The sequence below is a fragment of the Carassius auratus genome, chromosome 32 (genome assembly GCF_003368295.1).
Source record: "Carassius auratus strain Wakin chromosome 32, ASM336829v1, whole genome shotgun sequence".
Classification (NCBI taxonomy): Eukaryota; Metazoa; Chordata; class Actinopteri; order Cypriniformes; family Cyprinidae; genus Carassius; species Carassius auratus.
Genome location: NC_039274.1, coordinates 19,433,178 through 19,450,542, shown reverse-complemented (window position 1 = coordinate 19,450,542; position 17,365 = coordinate 19,433,178). Strand labels below are relative to the sequence as shown.

Below are 17,365 nucleotides of genomic sequence, written 5' to 3'. Positions count from 1 at the left end.
CCATCTTTTACTGCACATCTAGGCGGCTGAAGTGATTGGAAAACCAATTATCTTGACTAATTTTTAATGTTTTATTTTTTATTTTTATATCGCCCACCCCTGCTCATACACACACATAAACATAGGTTAATACAATGCACACACACACACACACACACACACACATACAAACACACACACACATAGCCACTCATGCAGGAGCATGGAGCTTTGCAGCATGTTCAGGCTGGGTGCAAGAACGCTAATGCGATTGTAGAAGAGATGGAGCCTGAACGCTGGGCTCAGCCGGCAGATGTTTCATTCAGCTGTATGCGAACACGCCGCTGAACAGTTATGGCCAAGACACTCACTCACACAATAGCAATCACAAATCATCACTATTTAAAAAAAGGCTTATTTAAAAAAAAAAAAAAACTAAAATTAATAAAAATTAAATAGACGTGTTTTTACACAAATGGCCTGTTCAGAACTGAAATGTCTTTTGAAATCCATGAATTCGTGTTTTTTGTTTTTTTTTGGACTAATGTAATTTGTGATGTTGATCTGTATGTGCTCGTGCAGAAGTAACACTTCAGTGGGCTGTGCTTAGATGGCTCTGTCTCAAAGCTTTATCAGCTAGATTTACTACAGCAGACAGGGATTGTGATTCAAGACATCTTTTGTTTTAAATTAGATATATGAATATTCCGGGTTATGTAGTATCCAGGCCACTTTCTGATCACTCAAACATACAGTGTAAGAGTGAATCCCCTTCACAATATCTAAATGATCACGCTAATTTAAGTATGTTAACTTAAACTTTACATGTCTCACTAAACGTCTAAAATTATCAATTTTGAGTGGTCAGTTGCTGCTTTCAACAATAAAATATTGGTAACACTGTACAATAAGGTTTCACTAACAATGAAATAGTGTTAATTTCATTATGTAGTAATATCTTATTAAAATCAAAATTGTACCTGTTGATATTTCTAATGGACCTGAGGTACATTAGTACAACAATATACTGTAAAAGTACTTAATATACTGTATTTTTCGAACTATAAGTCGCACCTGAGTATAAATCGCATCAGTCAAAAAATACGTCATGACGAGGAAAAAAAAAACATATATAAGTCGCACTGGACTATAAGTATCATTTATTTAGAACCAAGAACCAAGAGAAAACATTACCGTCTACAGCCGCAAGAGGGCGTTTTAAGGGGTAAACTACAGTAGCACTGAGGAGCACTGAGCAGCATAGAGCGCCCTCTCGTGGCTGAAGACGGTAATGTTTTCTATTGGTTCATTTCTCTTGGTTCATTTCTCTCGGTTCATGTCAAATTAATTTTGATAAATAAGTCGCATCTGACTATAGGTCGCAGGACCAGCCAAACTATGAAAAAAAGTGAGACTTATAGTCCGGAAAATATGGTAAGTGTTAATTTCAGTATTTAATAATACACTATTCTTATTGGACCTGAGCAAACTTAAAGTTACAATGAACATTTGGAATGTTATTAAATAATGCTAGCAAAGATTAGTAAACTCTGTAACATGCATTTGCTTATTATTAGTTAAAGTTGACGTTAACTAATGGATCTATACTGTAAAGTATTTATAAATTTTTGAAAAACGACCATTGTCTAGGACTATATAAATGACCATACATATTTGCTACAACTAGTTAATGTAAGTACAGAAACTTTTCTGCATTTTAATTCAGAACTTCCAATTAAAAAGTGCAAGGTGTAGTATACACCGGATTTTAAATATGAAGTTTTGTAATCTGCAGCACGCCACAGATTATGTTGACAGAGCGGAAATAGTTTGTAACCCAGAACATACCTATCAGTGATAGAAAAAAACGTACATAAATCTATGTGTATGATATTATAAAAGATTGACACCTGTTAAACTCGCAGCAAAGTGAGAAGTCCAGAAATCGACCCAAACGCTGAAACATCACAACAATACCATTGTAATTTCATTTGGCTGAGCCTGAACCATTGAAGTGATTGTTGTAATTAATTTGGAAAGGTTAAAGGGCCACTTGTGCTGCTGAGATATGTGTAAATGTGACTTTGCCAGGCTGGAGAGTCGAGAGTGGCGAGCCTCCGGAGACCACCCCGACCTCATTAACACACGGCGTCGAGCGCGAGGCCCGCTCAACAACCACTTGTGCGTGATTGGCCTGATTAAGACGAGGAACAGCAGAGCTTCACTACAACATCACACAGCCTCCCACCTCACATGACTATTAATGCACCATTAGTACATAATTCACAAACAGAACTCTGACTTGGTGGAATATGCAGAGAGGCTTTTAAAGGGCCCCGGGGCCCGCGCAGCCGCTCTCGCTCTCCTCCCCGAAGAATACTAGACATGGCCATTCTCATTCAGCACACAGAAGATCACATCTGCGCTCTCTTAATGTGCTTAAGAAGCCTGCGTTCTCCTTAATCAGCTCACTTAAGTGAGGAGTTGAGCGGGCCGGTGCGCTGGGCGGCCGTCGGCTTGGCCACGCTTTCCTTTTTACGAAGGCCCTCCTCAAATGTTATGCCTGTTAAAAATGTCTGTAATTCTTTATTGCTTTTTCTTTTTGCTTTTCTTGTTTCGTTTTGAAAAACGGAGGTGTCTAGTCACATACAGGTCTTAGCAAGAAAGAAAGTTCGAGAAATCCAAGCTGCCATCAAGGTACGTCTGGCTCTGCCCAGTTGCAGGGGGGCTTTTCATCGCCATGGTTACAGGCTGTTCCTTTGTTTTCCTCCCCTCCCCTACCCCGCAGGTGTCTAGTCACATTCAGGTTCTTGCCAGAAGGAAATCTCGCGAATTTCATTCCAAGCTAAAGGTATGCGCTTTTCTGCTTTTGGGCTTGTGGTTGCCATGCGTCTCACTTCCTGTTTCCTGGGAATGCCTTGTTGCTCTAATTCCTGTAACCTAGATCCCTCGCATGTGACGGCCTGTTTAGCATACATAATTCAGTGCCTCTACCCCGTCCCCGATGTGCATCCTCCTTTCACGCTTGTCTGTTTTCCAGGCCGCTTTGGCCTCTGTCTCTCATTGACCACTAAGTGCGTGTGCTCTGAGTCTATCGCTATAGGTCCCACGGCGGCTCCTGGTTAAATATAGCTGGAGTGCAGGAACTGTCGGCACATGCCGCAGACCTGAAAAGCAGCATATACTTTGGAAATTAATATGGATGTGAAATTCAATCGCTCTGGAGAGCAAAGGCATCTATTAAGTTTGTTCCATAATGCAGCACAATTTAGCTACTCACCGAATTGGAACTGAGGTTTTATAAATCCCAGTTTTCTATCCCTGTAATTTCGGGGACAGTATTTTTAGAAGTTCACAAACTATATCTGTAGGTTCCATCTTTGTAGTATACAGAAAAAAAAGTTAAATTATGAATTAATTTATGAAAGTTCATAAATTACTAAATGGACTTTATTAATAAGTAAGCATCTGTTACATAATAAAAGCTCCATATATATATATATATATATATATATATATATATATATATATATAATTTTAATTATATTAATTTTATTTCAAGTAACAGCGATGCTTTTATAATTTTCATTTCAATTTAGTTCATTTTAGCTTTTTTATTTTGCTAAATTTTAGTTTTAGTTAAGTAGAATCTTTGCAATACATTTTGATTCTAATAATAGTAAAAGTTTAAGATGAAAGGTGAAGTCTTATTTCTATGCCACTGTCTTCACAAAATTAATTGTGGGTTATGACTTACGCATGCAATATAAACCTGACTTATGCATGCAATAAAATAACTGCAGAATCGTCAAATTGTTAGTTTTGCTAAAAAGTCTCTCTGTCTGCCATTGGTCAGGCAAACAAATGCATGTCCCCAAACCGACACTATTGGTTCATTCAATGGTACTATGTCAGGATGCTCAAAAAACAGAAGAATGTTTTGAAAGGTTAATCAGGTAAATCAACTAGCTATAGTTGCCTCTGCAAATGCAACTATCATGAGACCAATAAAAAGTTCCTTTAAAGATGTGAGATATAAACATTTGAAAACCATTATATGATGAAACAAAGCCACAGAAGCACAGTGCACTTTGCTGGTTACGTGAATGTCTTTCTGTGTGTCGTGTTTGCATGTTTGTGTCGTGTGTGGAGTGTTGTCTCGTGCTGGCAGTACGCTTCAGCTGGTGAGAGTGGCTTAGAGCTGGAGGTCAGAGTTCAGCGGGATTGTGGTCACTGCTTAAACAACACAAGCGGCCACATGACTACAGGAAGAGCACAGTCTAGAGTAAAACCTGCGCTGCTTTGCCTTTATCTCTCCTGGAGTTTAATGAGGTCATCTGTTCTTCCCAAACGCTCTGCACAAGAAGTCTGGACCAAAGAGACCCATTAGGGCCGTCACTCAGATGCTTTTTGTGGCGTTCCCCTCTCTTCTCGCTCTTTCTCTTGGCTTTTTTTTTTCTATAACCCACTGGCCGTCAAACGCTTTTCTCATGCTGCATTAATGAAACTACTGAAATCACCCCCCCCCCCCAATTCTCTCCCACCATTTCCAATCGTCCCCCCCTTTGTGATTCAGTCATATAAACAGCAAAGTGTGTAGCATATAATCACCTTACATCAAATGCATCTCATGCACAAAGGCTGCGGCTTACAAAAAAAGGGGCCTTTTGTGGAAGGGATAATCTGATAATAAATTGACCTGTCATTTAAGATACATCTGCAAGGGTCGTTTCCTAATGTCTGTGTTTACTGAAAGGACCTTGAGGTTGGTCTGACTTCTCGGTCTCCTTCTGTTTCTTTCTCTTTCTTTTTGTGAGGTGATGACTAACTCCTTTTGACCAGCACACTTTTCCACAGTTCCCAGTTTACTCAGATAGATTAATGACTCCCCCATTTGTGTGCGTGTGTAGGAGTGTGTGTGTGTGTGCCTAGTGGAGCATCTGTGTGCATTTCCGCCATGAATGGCTGGTCTTTCAGGGACACTGGCGGCTACCTGAGTTAAAACAGCCAGCTTTTGTATGGGTCTCTGTCTACTCTCATCTAAAGCAAATTAGAAATCAGGAGCGGGGAAGAATTTGAGCTTCCTCCTGCCATTTGCAGCGTAGCATTATAGTAAACCTGCCCAGTGTGCTCTTATCTGAGACATGTTGACTGAAATGACTGTCATTATGGTGCCACTCTTTGAGCTGGTCTGTAATGAAACCCTAGCCACAGTGATCTCAAACTGCCATATTATCAGCTAAAAATCTTTCCCAAAGATGCTTCCTGCAGTCCATCTGCTTGAGTCCTTAATCTTGGTTTAACTATTAGCATGTGCGGTGTGACTTCAGAGGGCTTAGCATGTCATGGGAAGCATATGACTAAAATCATAATTATACATTAAAAAAGGTCTTTTTCATTACTGAATTACAATTTGGTCATAATCAAAATTAGTAATATTCAGGAAATCCTTGAATCTAAAACCAACATTTCAGTCCTTGTGTTATATCACTGCTGAAAAGACCAGCATAGACCGATATTTCAGTTCTAGTTTATGCTGGGTAGGACTAGTTCTGTACTGGTCAGCACCATGTTCACCCGCTGATACTACAATGCATTTTTGAAGAAATATAAGATAGGGTAGGCGATTTTAGAGAGGTTTGCAATACCAAGCTAGCTTTAAAAGCATATGATTCCACCCTGCCTGCATTTTCACTCTCCAAAGCCATGCCTCCTCCAAAACATATGACCGAGCAGAGGCTAAACAGTGACATGATGAGAGATGGCGTTGTTGGAGGGTTGAATTCAATGCTGTCAGATCACCTCATGTCTCATTCTCTGGTGAGAAAATACTACAGCACAAAGCTCATAATGGAACGTGCATGGAGGTGTGCAAATACATATGTTGAAAGGCAGGTAGGACAGCCCTCGGTTTGAGGGAAATGATTGGATGACCATTTCATGGTCCTACACCTTCCGCAGATGATATCATTACATGTAAATACATTTAGACCAATTAACTTAGGGATTGCTTTTGGTATGTGAAGAGACTTTTTCAACCAGCATTACAAAAAATGTTTTTGGACCAAACGAACTGACCTGCTTTTAACTAAGAAGTTGTGACTATTTCCTAAAACTGTATAATAAATTGGTCGCCTTCTGCTAATTCATCAATTCATAATTAATGTATATAGTTCATTCATTAATAAAAAAAAAAAAGCTTGTAAATGGTGTTCACTGTATTTATCCAGCATCTTTCTCCACAGTGTAATTTCTCTGAAATGCTGCTGTAATGAACATGTTATCTGAGGACTACTTCACTATGAATCCATCAGGTTTTGCTTTATTTGATGTTTGATTCATTGCGGGTTCCCTCTTGTGTTGTACTCTTGGGTTCCCATATGCATTTCTACACATATGCACTCTTTAAAAATGGTGCTGATTGTTGACATGCTAAAATATATTGATTGAAATGTGTATATATATTTTTTTCAAATGAAATTGAATGTATAGAATGTGCTGCATGTAAGAATATTACTGTGCTCAACAGAATTATCTAAGTCCACATCATACTAACACGAAACCACATGTCGAAAGCTGTTGTTCCGACATGTTTGCAAAAGTTAGTTGGAACTATGGTTTCAGGAAATGCCTAATCTGTGAATTTACATGTGCGACCATATTTGGTGTATGATGCTTTTGAGAAACGCACATCAAATTAAGACATCAAACTTTGTTTTCTTACTAAATTAAACCATTGATTTTAATAGACAGAAATCTAGTTTTGGCGTGTCATGACATGTCCCACGTGGCAGGTGTGAACATGGTGTTAGTTGGTGAAGATTTTCCAGCATGGTCTTTAAAAAGCCTGGTGCTACACCAGCATCCAAAACACAACATATGCTGGTCTTTTCAGCAGGAATACATCTGTAAATCAGTTCTATAAATGTGTGGACCTGACACAAATCTCTCAGCATCCATGTAGACTGTTTGAATTAAATTTGCCAAAAAGTGCAAACTGAACATTGACAATGAAACCTTGTCTGTTTGCGTTTAGGTGACAAGCATGGTAAGTACGAGTTCTCAGTGCTCTTGACATGTTGCCATTGCAGTATAGCAGCTGCTAAACACCTGCTTGAGCTCTGAGCCTCTCTGCCGCTCTCTAAGCCATACATTAGCCACTGTTCCCAGCATGTTTATCCTCAACCTGTGTGCACTTTTCAATGCTGTTCACTGGCTGTTTCACGTGTTTAGAGGCAGGACTTCCATCCTGTTACGGTCGTGCACGCTATACAGTCTGCATGTTAAATGTTTGCCTTTGAAACGTTTAGGCTTAAACACTTTAGCTCGATTAATTAAATAACCAGTTTTAGAAACCCTTTTAGGCATGGGCATTCATTGTGTTATTAAAAGTCTATACTGAGAGATCATCTTTAGTCTTCTTGTGAAAATAACAAGGAGGTTGTGTAAAGGAGAAAGTGATGTCTTTCAGGCCCTTTTCTTTGATGCATTCATCTGTACTGTTTCGGCTCGGTTGGATGACCTTGATAGGAGCTTGTAGAATAGAACATTACACACAGCAGAAAAGAAAAGTTAGTATTACTTAACCCTTGTTCCTGACAGACACAATGCATTTTATTAGACATGTAGGAGCTGCGGGATAATATATAACATCGATGTCAGTTCTCTTTGGGTTTAGTTCTCTTTCAGCTTTGCGCTCGATGTTAAACTTCATCATCCCCCGTGCTCTGTGCTAGAAGCTTTCGTTCTTTTCAGACTTTTCGTCTTTAATGCTAGCACATTCCTCTTAAGATCAATGGCTTTATAGCTCTGAAAAATCTTTTAACATGCTTTCTGTCTGTGGATTTGTGTGTGTGTGGATGTGGGCTCAGGCTGCTTTATTGTCCTGTGTTCTGTGTTCACTGCAGGGGGTGATTGTTTGTATCACGGTTCTGTATTCCGTTTCAGTTCGGTTTTTACACCATTTTTGTGATGACTATTAATGAAAGCCACTAATCAGTGTCATTATTGCAGCCAGTTTTCACAATTAACCTAACAATTTAAGTGAAAAGTTGAAATAAATTTAGCTTTCACTCCAACTATTGAGCAGATAATTTTCACTTTTTACTACCATTCAGAAGTTGTTGTTTTTTCCCTGTGATGGCAAGGCTGAATTTTCACCAGTCATTACTCCAGTCTTCAGTGTTCCATGATTATTCAGAAACCATTCTAATATGCTAATTACTTATTATCAACTCAATCTCAGTTATTAATAGTGGTTCTTTTATTATATATTTTGAAAACTATTAATAGTTTTTACTAATGGTTTTACTATACTAATAGTTTAATTGCTGATTAATTTTTTTATGAAAAATGATACGTTTTTGAATAAAATAAAATGTGCAAAGGAACAGCATTTATTAAAAACTGGAATCTAATATATTTATCATTAAAAATATACAGTTGTGGTCAAAATTTTACATACACTTTGAAGTATCTGCAAAATTTTAATTTTTCTACCAAAATAAGAGGGATCCTAAAAAATGCATGTTATTTTATTTATTACAGATCTGATAAAGATATTTCACATAAAAGAGAAGTAAAAGAGAAAATAATAGTTAAACCTTTAAAATAACTGTTGAACTGCATGCTGTTCTTCAGGAACATCATTCAGGTCCCACAAATGGATGATCCACAGCTGTTTTTTTTTTTGTTTTGTTTTTTTTGTGATAGTTGTTCACCAGTCCCTTAAAAAAAATCCTTATGGAGTTCACCAATTCTTTGGTTCTCCATCTTTTGCATATTTGAACCCTTACCAACAATGACTGTATAATTTAGAGATTTAATCTTTTAACACTGAGGACAACTGATGGATTCATATGCAGCTGTTACAAAAGGTTCAAACGCTCACTAATGTTCCAAATGGAAAAACGATGCATTAAGCTGCAGAAACTGCTGTTGATCATACATTTAACAACACAGTATTAAGAATCAAGTCTATGTATACTGTTTCATTTTTATAAATGTAACTATTATTTACTTTAGGAATGCACTATACATCGGCAACCATATCGGTACTGACCGATAAATGTTAATTTTAATGTTATCGGCATCGAACCGATAAGAACATTTTGCCTATATATTTAAGCCGAGTATTTTTTTTTTTTCTTCTGCAGAGACACTACAGATGCACACTGTTCACCATGATGGTTATTAATTGCTTGAAATATTATTGAAATCACTTAGAAATAAATATTTTTCTTTTTATTTTATAATGATTCCTGACATTGAAGACTGGAGTAATAGCTGCTGAAAATTCTGCTTTGAAAAACAGTTCTTTTAAATTGTAATAATATTTCAGTAAATTAATCTCTTTCTATTCCAAACTTATGACTGGTAGTATATATATATATTTTTTATAATTAGATAATGTATTATAATTTGTTAAAAATAAAGTAATTAGAGAACAATTCAAGAAGCATTTAAATTAGTGGTGTCAGACTTTTGGTATTGTTAGACATGAGATAAAACCGTGCTACAAACGTGTATACCGAACCGAACCGTGTTGTTGCAGAAACCATTTAACTCCTTCCTCACTTTGTCTGAACCCTTTCTGCATCCTGATTTCTTTTGAAAATGTTATTGAAGGACCAGAGTGTGAAGGACAAAGCTCTTCAGAGTATGGCCTCCATGTCCTCGGCGCAGATTGTTTCTGCCACCGCCATCCACAACAAGCTGGGTCTTCCGGGCATCCCGCGTCCTGCTTTCCCCGGAGCAGCAGGGGTAAGACTGCCCTGTGGCACCCACCTATCAGTACACTTATTTCAGCCACATGGCTGGCCACCAGGCTGCCTGCGTCAGCTCCAATCCCATTAATCACCCTCAGAGCCATGCCCACATCACCTGCCTTCATCAGATAAACCCACTAATGCCACACTCAAGATAACTAGACTGCATGCAACATAGTCCAACTCATTTTTCAATGAACGTGATAACTGATGTATCAAGAGTGCACAGACGTGTGTGTGCCTGTGGATAGGCTGTGTTTTGTTGTCTATTTATTTATCTAATTCTCTAGTTTTGGCAGGGCATGATATCCACGGGCCAGCCTGGATCCTCACAAGAGTGAGTATCTCCACTAGAAGATCTGCTCCCATTGGCTTACTAAAGTTTTAACTATTATTACAGTGCTTGAAAAGAACATCAGACATTCTTCTTCTTCTGCTGCTGCACCTTCTGTACCTTTATCATTGGAATCAACTACTTTTTCACCAACTTCTTCTGCATCTTCTTCACCGTTGCTGTCTTCACTTTCTTCATCACCACTATTGTCACTTTCTTCCTGATCATTTTCACTTTCTTCTCCTCCTTTTTCCTCTTCACCGCCATTTCACCTTCTTTTCTACACCTCCTCCCATCTTGTTCTTCACCTTTTTCTTCTTCATCACCATATTCTGCACCTCTTCCTTCTTGTTCTTCAAATTCTGCACTTTCTTTTTCACCACTGTCTTTACCTTCCTCACTTTCTTCTGCACCTCCTTTATCACCACCTTATTCTTCACTTTCTCCTTCTTCTGCACTTTTTCTTCTTCATCTTTCCTTCTACATCTTTTCCACTGTCTTTACCTTCTTCATCATCTAATTCTTCAACTTCTTCTTCTGCAACTAATTTACTGCTTACACTTACACTAATGGGCCTGTTAGACTCAAACTTGTTCATATGCTTAGGTGTGTTGTTGTTGTTGTTTTTTAAATATTAACAAAATGTAATTTGTTAATATTATTTTGTGTAATAATATACATTTTTATACTTATTTATTAGTATTATTAATTAATATTATTTAAATAATAATCAAAAGTTTGGTTTGGTTTAGAGCATCTACTGCTGCTTTAAGACAAGTGCACACTACAAGACAGATCCTTTAATTCCACCACTAGTGTGCCGCAAAAAGCCCTAGATTATAGCCAACTTATAGTGAATGCATGCTGCCAGTGCTCTATGGTATGAACACTTGTAAAGTAGTAAGCTTGTTTGAAATTTAGTCAGCCAGTTGCTAGATGTGCACACAGTCCTGACTATACAGAAAGTTGCAATATCCAATGATATTAAGAGAATGTGAGAGCAGGAGCGGGGAAACCTATTTCTAATTCATCTTTTTTTTTTTTTTTTTTACTGGGTATCATGACTTTTCTCTAATTCAGCATTTAATTTAAGCAGAACCAAATGTATAGCCTAAAACTTTAATATGGCTCTATTGCTGCCTTGCAAACACTGGTATTTCCTTCAGGAAATGTGAATCTTCTTTTTTCCCCGTCTCTGTTTTTTCTGCTTTATTGTCGATCTCTTGATGTCTGTATTTTCCCCGATCCTTCCAGCTCTCTCTCTTTTCCTCAGAGAGATCAGAGATAGAAGAAGCCTTTCCAGAACAGGGATGGATTGAATCCTAGTGTAAAAACTTTGTGCAGCTTTGTTTCTTCTTTGCTGTATACCCCTCTTAATCTCTTCAGTATGTAGTGCCGCTAAACTTCAGGCTGCTCGTTTTCCTGTTCTTAATTCTTATTTGTCTATGTCTTAGCATCAAGCCATTTGCTCAGCAAGCGTACCCCATCCAGCCAGCAGTCACAACTACAATCTCAAGTATGTCTGTCATCGTTTGCCATGCGTTCTTGATTAATTCACATACAGATGTAGCATTCTGTTTGTTTAGAAGAGCTAATATTCACTGTGTGTGTGTGTGTGTGTAGGCTATGAGCCCCCGACAGCGCCGGCGCCCACGATGCCCGCCTGGCAGGGCCGATCTATCGGCACATCCAAACTCAGACTGGTGGAGTTCTCTGCTTTTCTGGAGCACCAGAGAGATCCGGATTCTGTGAGTAGCTTCTATATGTCACTGTAAGTCAAAGTGAAATGAAAACCGAGTCAGTTTACTTCCTAATACACAGTCCTGCTCTTATTGCATGATTTGTCAGGCTTTATCCTCCTAGACTGAAAGCCTTCTCAAAAGTGAGTGTTTTAAGATAGACGTTCTCCACAATTGACTGAAAACGCATCTCGTATGCAAATGTGTACTTTTCACACTCAAACCTATTCCCAATAGGGAAAAATAGACACCCTACATTTTGGGCTCTTTGAATATCTTAGTTAAATATTTTGGTCAGAAATATGATCATACCATAATATGACTGTAATACAATGAAAGAGAGCGAGTTGTGAATACCATTTCATGTTGATGTTGAGGAATGTCAAAATACAATGTCCTGTTTTATTTTCATTTATTTAATCTGTAACAAAATTCAGATGTTATCATACTTACGTATCATATTAAAGTACTATCTCTAACACCATATTATTTTTTATATGCTGTGGTGTGTATATATATATATATATATATATATATATATATATATATATATATATATATATATATATATATATATATATATTGTTTCCAATTAGGGGGCGTTTCTCACTAAATATAATATTGATTAATTATTTTGATTAACTTTAAATAATTAGCATTATTATTTAACACATCTATAAATTAATTTACAGTAGAGAACAGATGGATAGTCCTAGTTCAAGTCATTTTAGCAAGTTTTTGTGTTTCTAACTTGTTGTTGTTGTTGTTTTTCTGTGCAGTATAACAAGCATCTTTTCGTGCACATCGGTCAGACTAATTACTCTTACAATGATGCCTTGCTTGAGTCAGTGGACATTCGTCAGATCTACGACAAATTCCCTGAGAAGAAGGGAGGGCTGAAGGAATTGTTTGGCAAGGGTCCTCAGAATTCATTCTTTCTCATAAAGTTCTGGGTGAGTGAATCCCTGTAAAGAACGAGCATCTGTTTAGTGGTTCACAGGACCCCCCCCACACCCCAACATGCACGGGACAATTATCCACAATAGGAGACATCAATTAGTCCAAGAAAAACTTTTGTGTTTTTGTCTATTTAGGCTTAAAAATGAACATGTATTTGTAATGAATGCCCAGGTTTCTACACTAATTAGAGTGAAATTACCACAGTTCATGTTTACCACGCATACAACTGCCTATTTAACACAAATATTTATCCACCGAGTGATTACATGCATGAATAATCGTGCATTTCCCTAAAGACACTGGGCCACTTTAGTTTTAAAGACAGCCGTCTCTGTTTACGCCGCTATATTTGGCACAGCATCGCTGAAGTGTCCAAGATCAAAGCTCGCACTTATTCTGTTTAATATCGTGAAACAATTGGATGACCTGGATGCTCCTCTAATAGCTATTCAAACATTGCATGCATTTTGTGAAATGCTAACTAGCGGCAACCAACAAAGTGGGCCTCGTCGTGGTCGGAGCGAGGCTGCTTGAATTCCGTTTGAAGTGACACAGGGATCTGAATTTCAAATGAAACTCTGGATCTGCACAATAATGCCTCTCTTGAATACGATGTGAAAATGTAACAGGCTCGTCTTAATGAAAAGAGAGTATGCCAGAAATGAATATTTGAGCTTTTTCTCGGTAATGAACATTGTGTTGGCTTACTGAAAGAGCTGTTCTTTTTTTCCGCTCTTTTCAGAATTTTTTTTGAATGGCTTTTTACTCAAAGTTATTTAATCTATTCTCTCTAACCTTAGAAACAGTCTTTTTCTTTAATCCTTGAATAGAGTAATATGGAGAAATAGTCATGATTGGTAGTTTAGTATAGGTATAATGCATTCTTAAAGGGATAGTTCATGCAAAAATGTTCTTCCTAAACTGATCTGTTTCTTCCCTGTAACACTAACATATTGCAGAAGGTCCATAGTGGTCTTTTCATAATGTGGATGGAAGACAAAAAGCACCATAAAAGCATAATAAAAGCTCAATACAAGCTGTGTTCTACGCTCTATGTCTATTTGAGGAAAATATTCCATTTAGGTTTTTTTTTTTAAGTTGTGCATACAATCTCCACTAGATGGCAGTTTTGTATTGAATGTTATATGTTGGTATATGCTGTAGATTTCTTTGTAATTGAAGTATTTGACAGTGTAGCTTATTAAATCGAAAGTAAAAGCTACAGTCTCGTTGGTTCCTAGGCTGACTTGAACTGCAACATTCAGGATGAAACTGGGGCTTTCTATGGAGTGAGCAGTCAGTACGAGAGCCCGGAGAACATGACCATCACCTGCTCCACAAAGGTTTGCTCGTTTGGCAAACAGGTCGTGGAGAAAGTGGAGGTAGATTTCAAATATTCGCTTCTGAGTACAGATCTAAATGGAGCAATAAATGAGTTTCCCAGAGGAAAATGTAATTGCTCTTTCATTACTCAGGACACTTAATGGAGTTCTGTTCTTAGTCTGAAATTTCTTAGTAGAAAGAAAAAGACACGCATTGTTTTGGGATAATTTTTATCAGAAATCTCAGGATTTTAATTGAAGACTATGAAATCTTAATCTTAGCGCAATTTGAGACATTGAGATTTTGTGATCGGTAATGTGATGTTACAACTTGTTTAGTCGTGTAAGAAAAAAAAAAACCTTCTGCACTAAATGGTATTATCATGGTAGTTTTTGTATGTGCATTACTGGTCAAAAGTTTGGAATAATTCATATTTTTAATTTTTTTGTAAGACCCATGTTCACCAAGGGTGCATTATAGGTCTCATTTGTAAAAGTGCGACTTCCTGTTAAAAAATCTTCCTGTTTTATCTTAAATACAGTAAAAACAGTAATAGTTTTAAATATTATTACAGTTATTATATTATTACATTATTATTAAAGTATCATTTTAATATATAAAACAAATATTATAGTGATGTTAATGCTGATATTTCAGTCTTCAGTGTCACATGATCCTTCAGAGATCCTTCTAATATGCTGATTTGTTGTTTGAGAAACATTAATTATTGTCAATGTTGAAAAGAGTTGTGCTGTTCAATATTTTTAAGGAACCATTGATACACTAGCACTTAGAAGTCTAGGGTATCATGGTTTATAAAAAAATATTAAGCTGTTTTATTAGTAAGAAAGTAAGAAGTTCTTCTTAAAAGTAAGAATTATTAAAAGTCAATTATTAATTGAGCCGCAAATCAGCATAACAGAATGATTTCTGAAGGATCATGTGACACTGAAAACTAGAGTACTGATAATGAAAATTCAGCTTTGTCATCACAAGAATAAATTATATCTTAATATAAATATATATATATATATATATATATATATATATATATATATATATATATATATATATATATATATATATATATATATATATATATATATATAAAAGAAACATATTTTAAATTGTGTATATATATATATATATATATATATATATATATATATATATATATATATATATATATATATTTATTTATAAAATTGTGAATAAACGACTGTATTTTCATTGACGAACATTAACAAAGATAAATAAATACTGTACATTAACTAATATTAACTAATGGAATTTTATTGTAAAATGTTGCCGAAATTAATATATTTCACATTTTTGACTGGAATGGTTCTTTCTTGTTGTGCATTTTCACACATCTCTCTTTTCTCTCAGACAGAGTACGCTCGCTTTGAGAACGGACGCTTTGTTTACCGGATAAGTCGGTCTCCAATGTGTGAATACATGATCAACTTCATCCACAAACTCAAACACCTGCCTGAGAAATACATGATGAACAGCGTCCTGGAGAACTTCACCATCTTATTGGTGAGTCTGCATGTCAGTCAGTGATGTTTTAACCAATCAGTGCGAGCTGTCAGTGCGGGGCGGAGCCTGTGGCCTCTGAGCAGAGACGGCCCAGCATTCCTGGCATTCCTGCGGCGCTGTGCAAAGCCTGATAATCTCCTGCAAAGGGGGAGGAACCCCTTTCTCTAACCTTAATACACACCAGGATTAGAGCCCTATTCTTTCCTCTAGTGAGGGTCTTACTAATGCACTTTCCCAATCCCTCACATCCTGGTGCTGTGCATCTGTGAACCTGCTCTCTTGGGTTGCGACTCTCACCTGCCATAGAGAGGTTTTAGTTGTTATTATAGAGAGGCGGTGTGTGTGTTTATAGTGAATGCTTGTGTACAGTATATGTTGTTGAAAGGTGGTGGCATTGTTACTAACATCCATCTCAGGTGATCCAATCACATCGTGCATTCAATATTTAACATTGGATCAAACAAAAATGAATAGGATCCAGTATGTAAAAAATTATCCAATCACTGAAACTGTTTTTAAATGTTAATTTGTCTTAATGCAACCCAGAATTACTCACCATTGTAGCAAAACAAGTGTTTTATACATTGTCAGTTGATTCTGGCTTAAAAAAAAAAAAACTGATTTACTGTACCTGAAATCGACATGCAATTTGACATGGACGTAAAGTGATGCAGTCAAAAATCAAAGACTGGATTGAAACCATTTACTGCATGAAATCCATTTACAGATCGAATATGTGCACAGGTGACTGTCACAAAAAGCTTGTCCAAAACCAAAAAAGGAAAAGAAAAAAGAATGCTCATGAAAATCTGTCCTTAAACTATTTTAGAACTGTAAATATTGTTTGTTTTGCCCCGTATTTAGAACAGTTCAGCACATTTGCTCACACCAAATCTTATGTGTAGATTTCTTTTACAGCATTAAAGAACTTTAATTTTAGAATTTTCATTTTTTCTCATCACATTTCTATCGCTGCTGCAGTACAATCATTTTTAGTGTGTACAACTGTGCAGTAATGCCATCTCTCTCCTCTCTGTCTTCCTCTGTTTCAGGTGGTGACTAACAGAGACACACAGGAGACCCTGCTGTGCATGGCCTGTGTGTTCGAAGTGTCAAACAGCGAGCACGGAGCCCAGCATCACATCTACAGACTAGTGAAGGAATGAAGCAGCTCTTTCACACAGACTCTGGACCTCACTACAGTGGCAGTGCCTCTAGCTCAACACTCACTCAAGATGACTTTTCCCTCACATTTGGGTGATGCTTATAATTATATATATATATATAAATATATTTTTTCTTTATTAATATGTGTTTGACGTTTAACTGCAGCTGTGAATCGCGGTACAGTTGTATTATGTTTTAACACAGGAAAGAATGTCAAAGAATGCGATTCAACATTCATTCATTCATTCGTAGACTATACTTATAAAGTGGCAGTATCATTCAACTTAAAGTCTAGGTTGAGTTCGAATGAATCTGAAAACGACCTCATTTAGAATTGTATTTTTGTTTATCTTGAAAGCGTACACATATGGGTGCAGCCATAAATGTGTGTACAGATGAATACACATGCTCGCATACGTAGGTATTTCTCCCAAAGTAAAAGTATTGGAGGAATTTCCTCCTGTAACCGATTTATTGAAAAGAAAAAGAAAACAAATGATCGTGGCCATCGGTAAACAAACCGTTCCTGCATTCCGAACGTTCAGGGAATTCAG

The 17,365-nt window shown here is 36.9% G+C and overlaps 1 protein-coding gene across 7 annotated transcripts in view; it reads left to right on the top strand.

The window, feature by feature from the left end:
• Nucleotides 1-16,899, top strand: part of LOC113051768 (transcriptional enhancer factor TEF-1-like) — a 67,835-nt gene extending 50,936 nt beyond the window's left edge. Inside the window, exons 5-15 of one of the 7 annotated variants that reach the window (XM_026215824.1) lie at nucleotides 2,614-2,676; nucleotides 2,768-2,830; nucleotides 7,016-7,027; nucleotides 9,607-9,741; nucleotides 10,046-10,083; nucleotides 11,535-11,596; nucleotides 11,704-11,828; nucleotides 12,599-12,772; nucleotides 14,021-14,161; nucleotides 15,492-15,644; nucleotides 16,697-16,899. In XM_026215824.1, coding sequence (XP_026071609.1) covers nucleotides 2,614-2,676; nucleotides 2,768-2,830; nucleotides 7,016-7,027; nucleotides 9,607-9,741; nucleotides 10,046-10,083; nucleotides 11,535-11,596; nucleotides 11,704-11,828; nucleotides 12,599-12,772; nucleotides 14,021-14,161; nucleotides 15,492-15,644; nucleotides 16,697-16,810 — 1,080 coding nt within the window. In that variant the 3' untranslated portion in view covers nucleotides 16,811-16,899. The other 6 variants (XM_026215823.1, XM_026215827.1, XM_026215826.1 and 3 more) reach the window with 6 other exon arrangements.
• The last annotated feature ends 466 nt before the right edge of the window (nucleotides 16,900-17,365 follow it).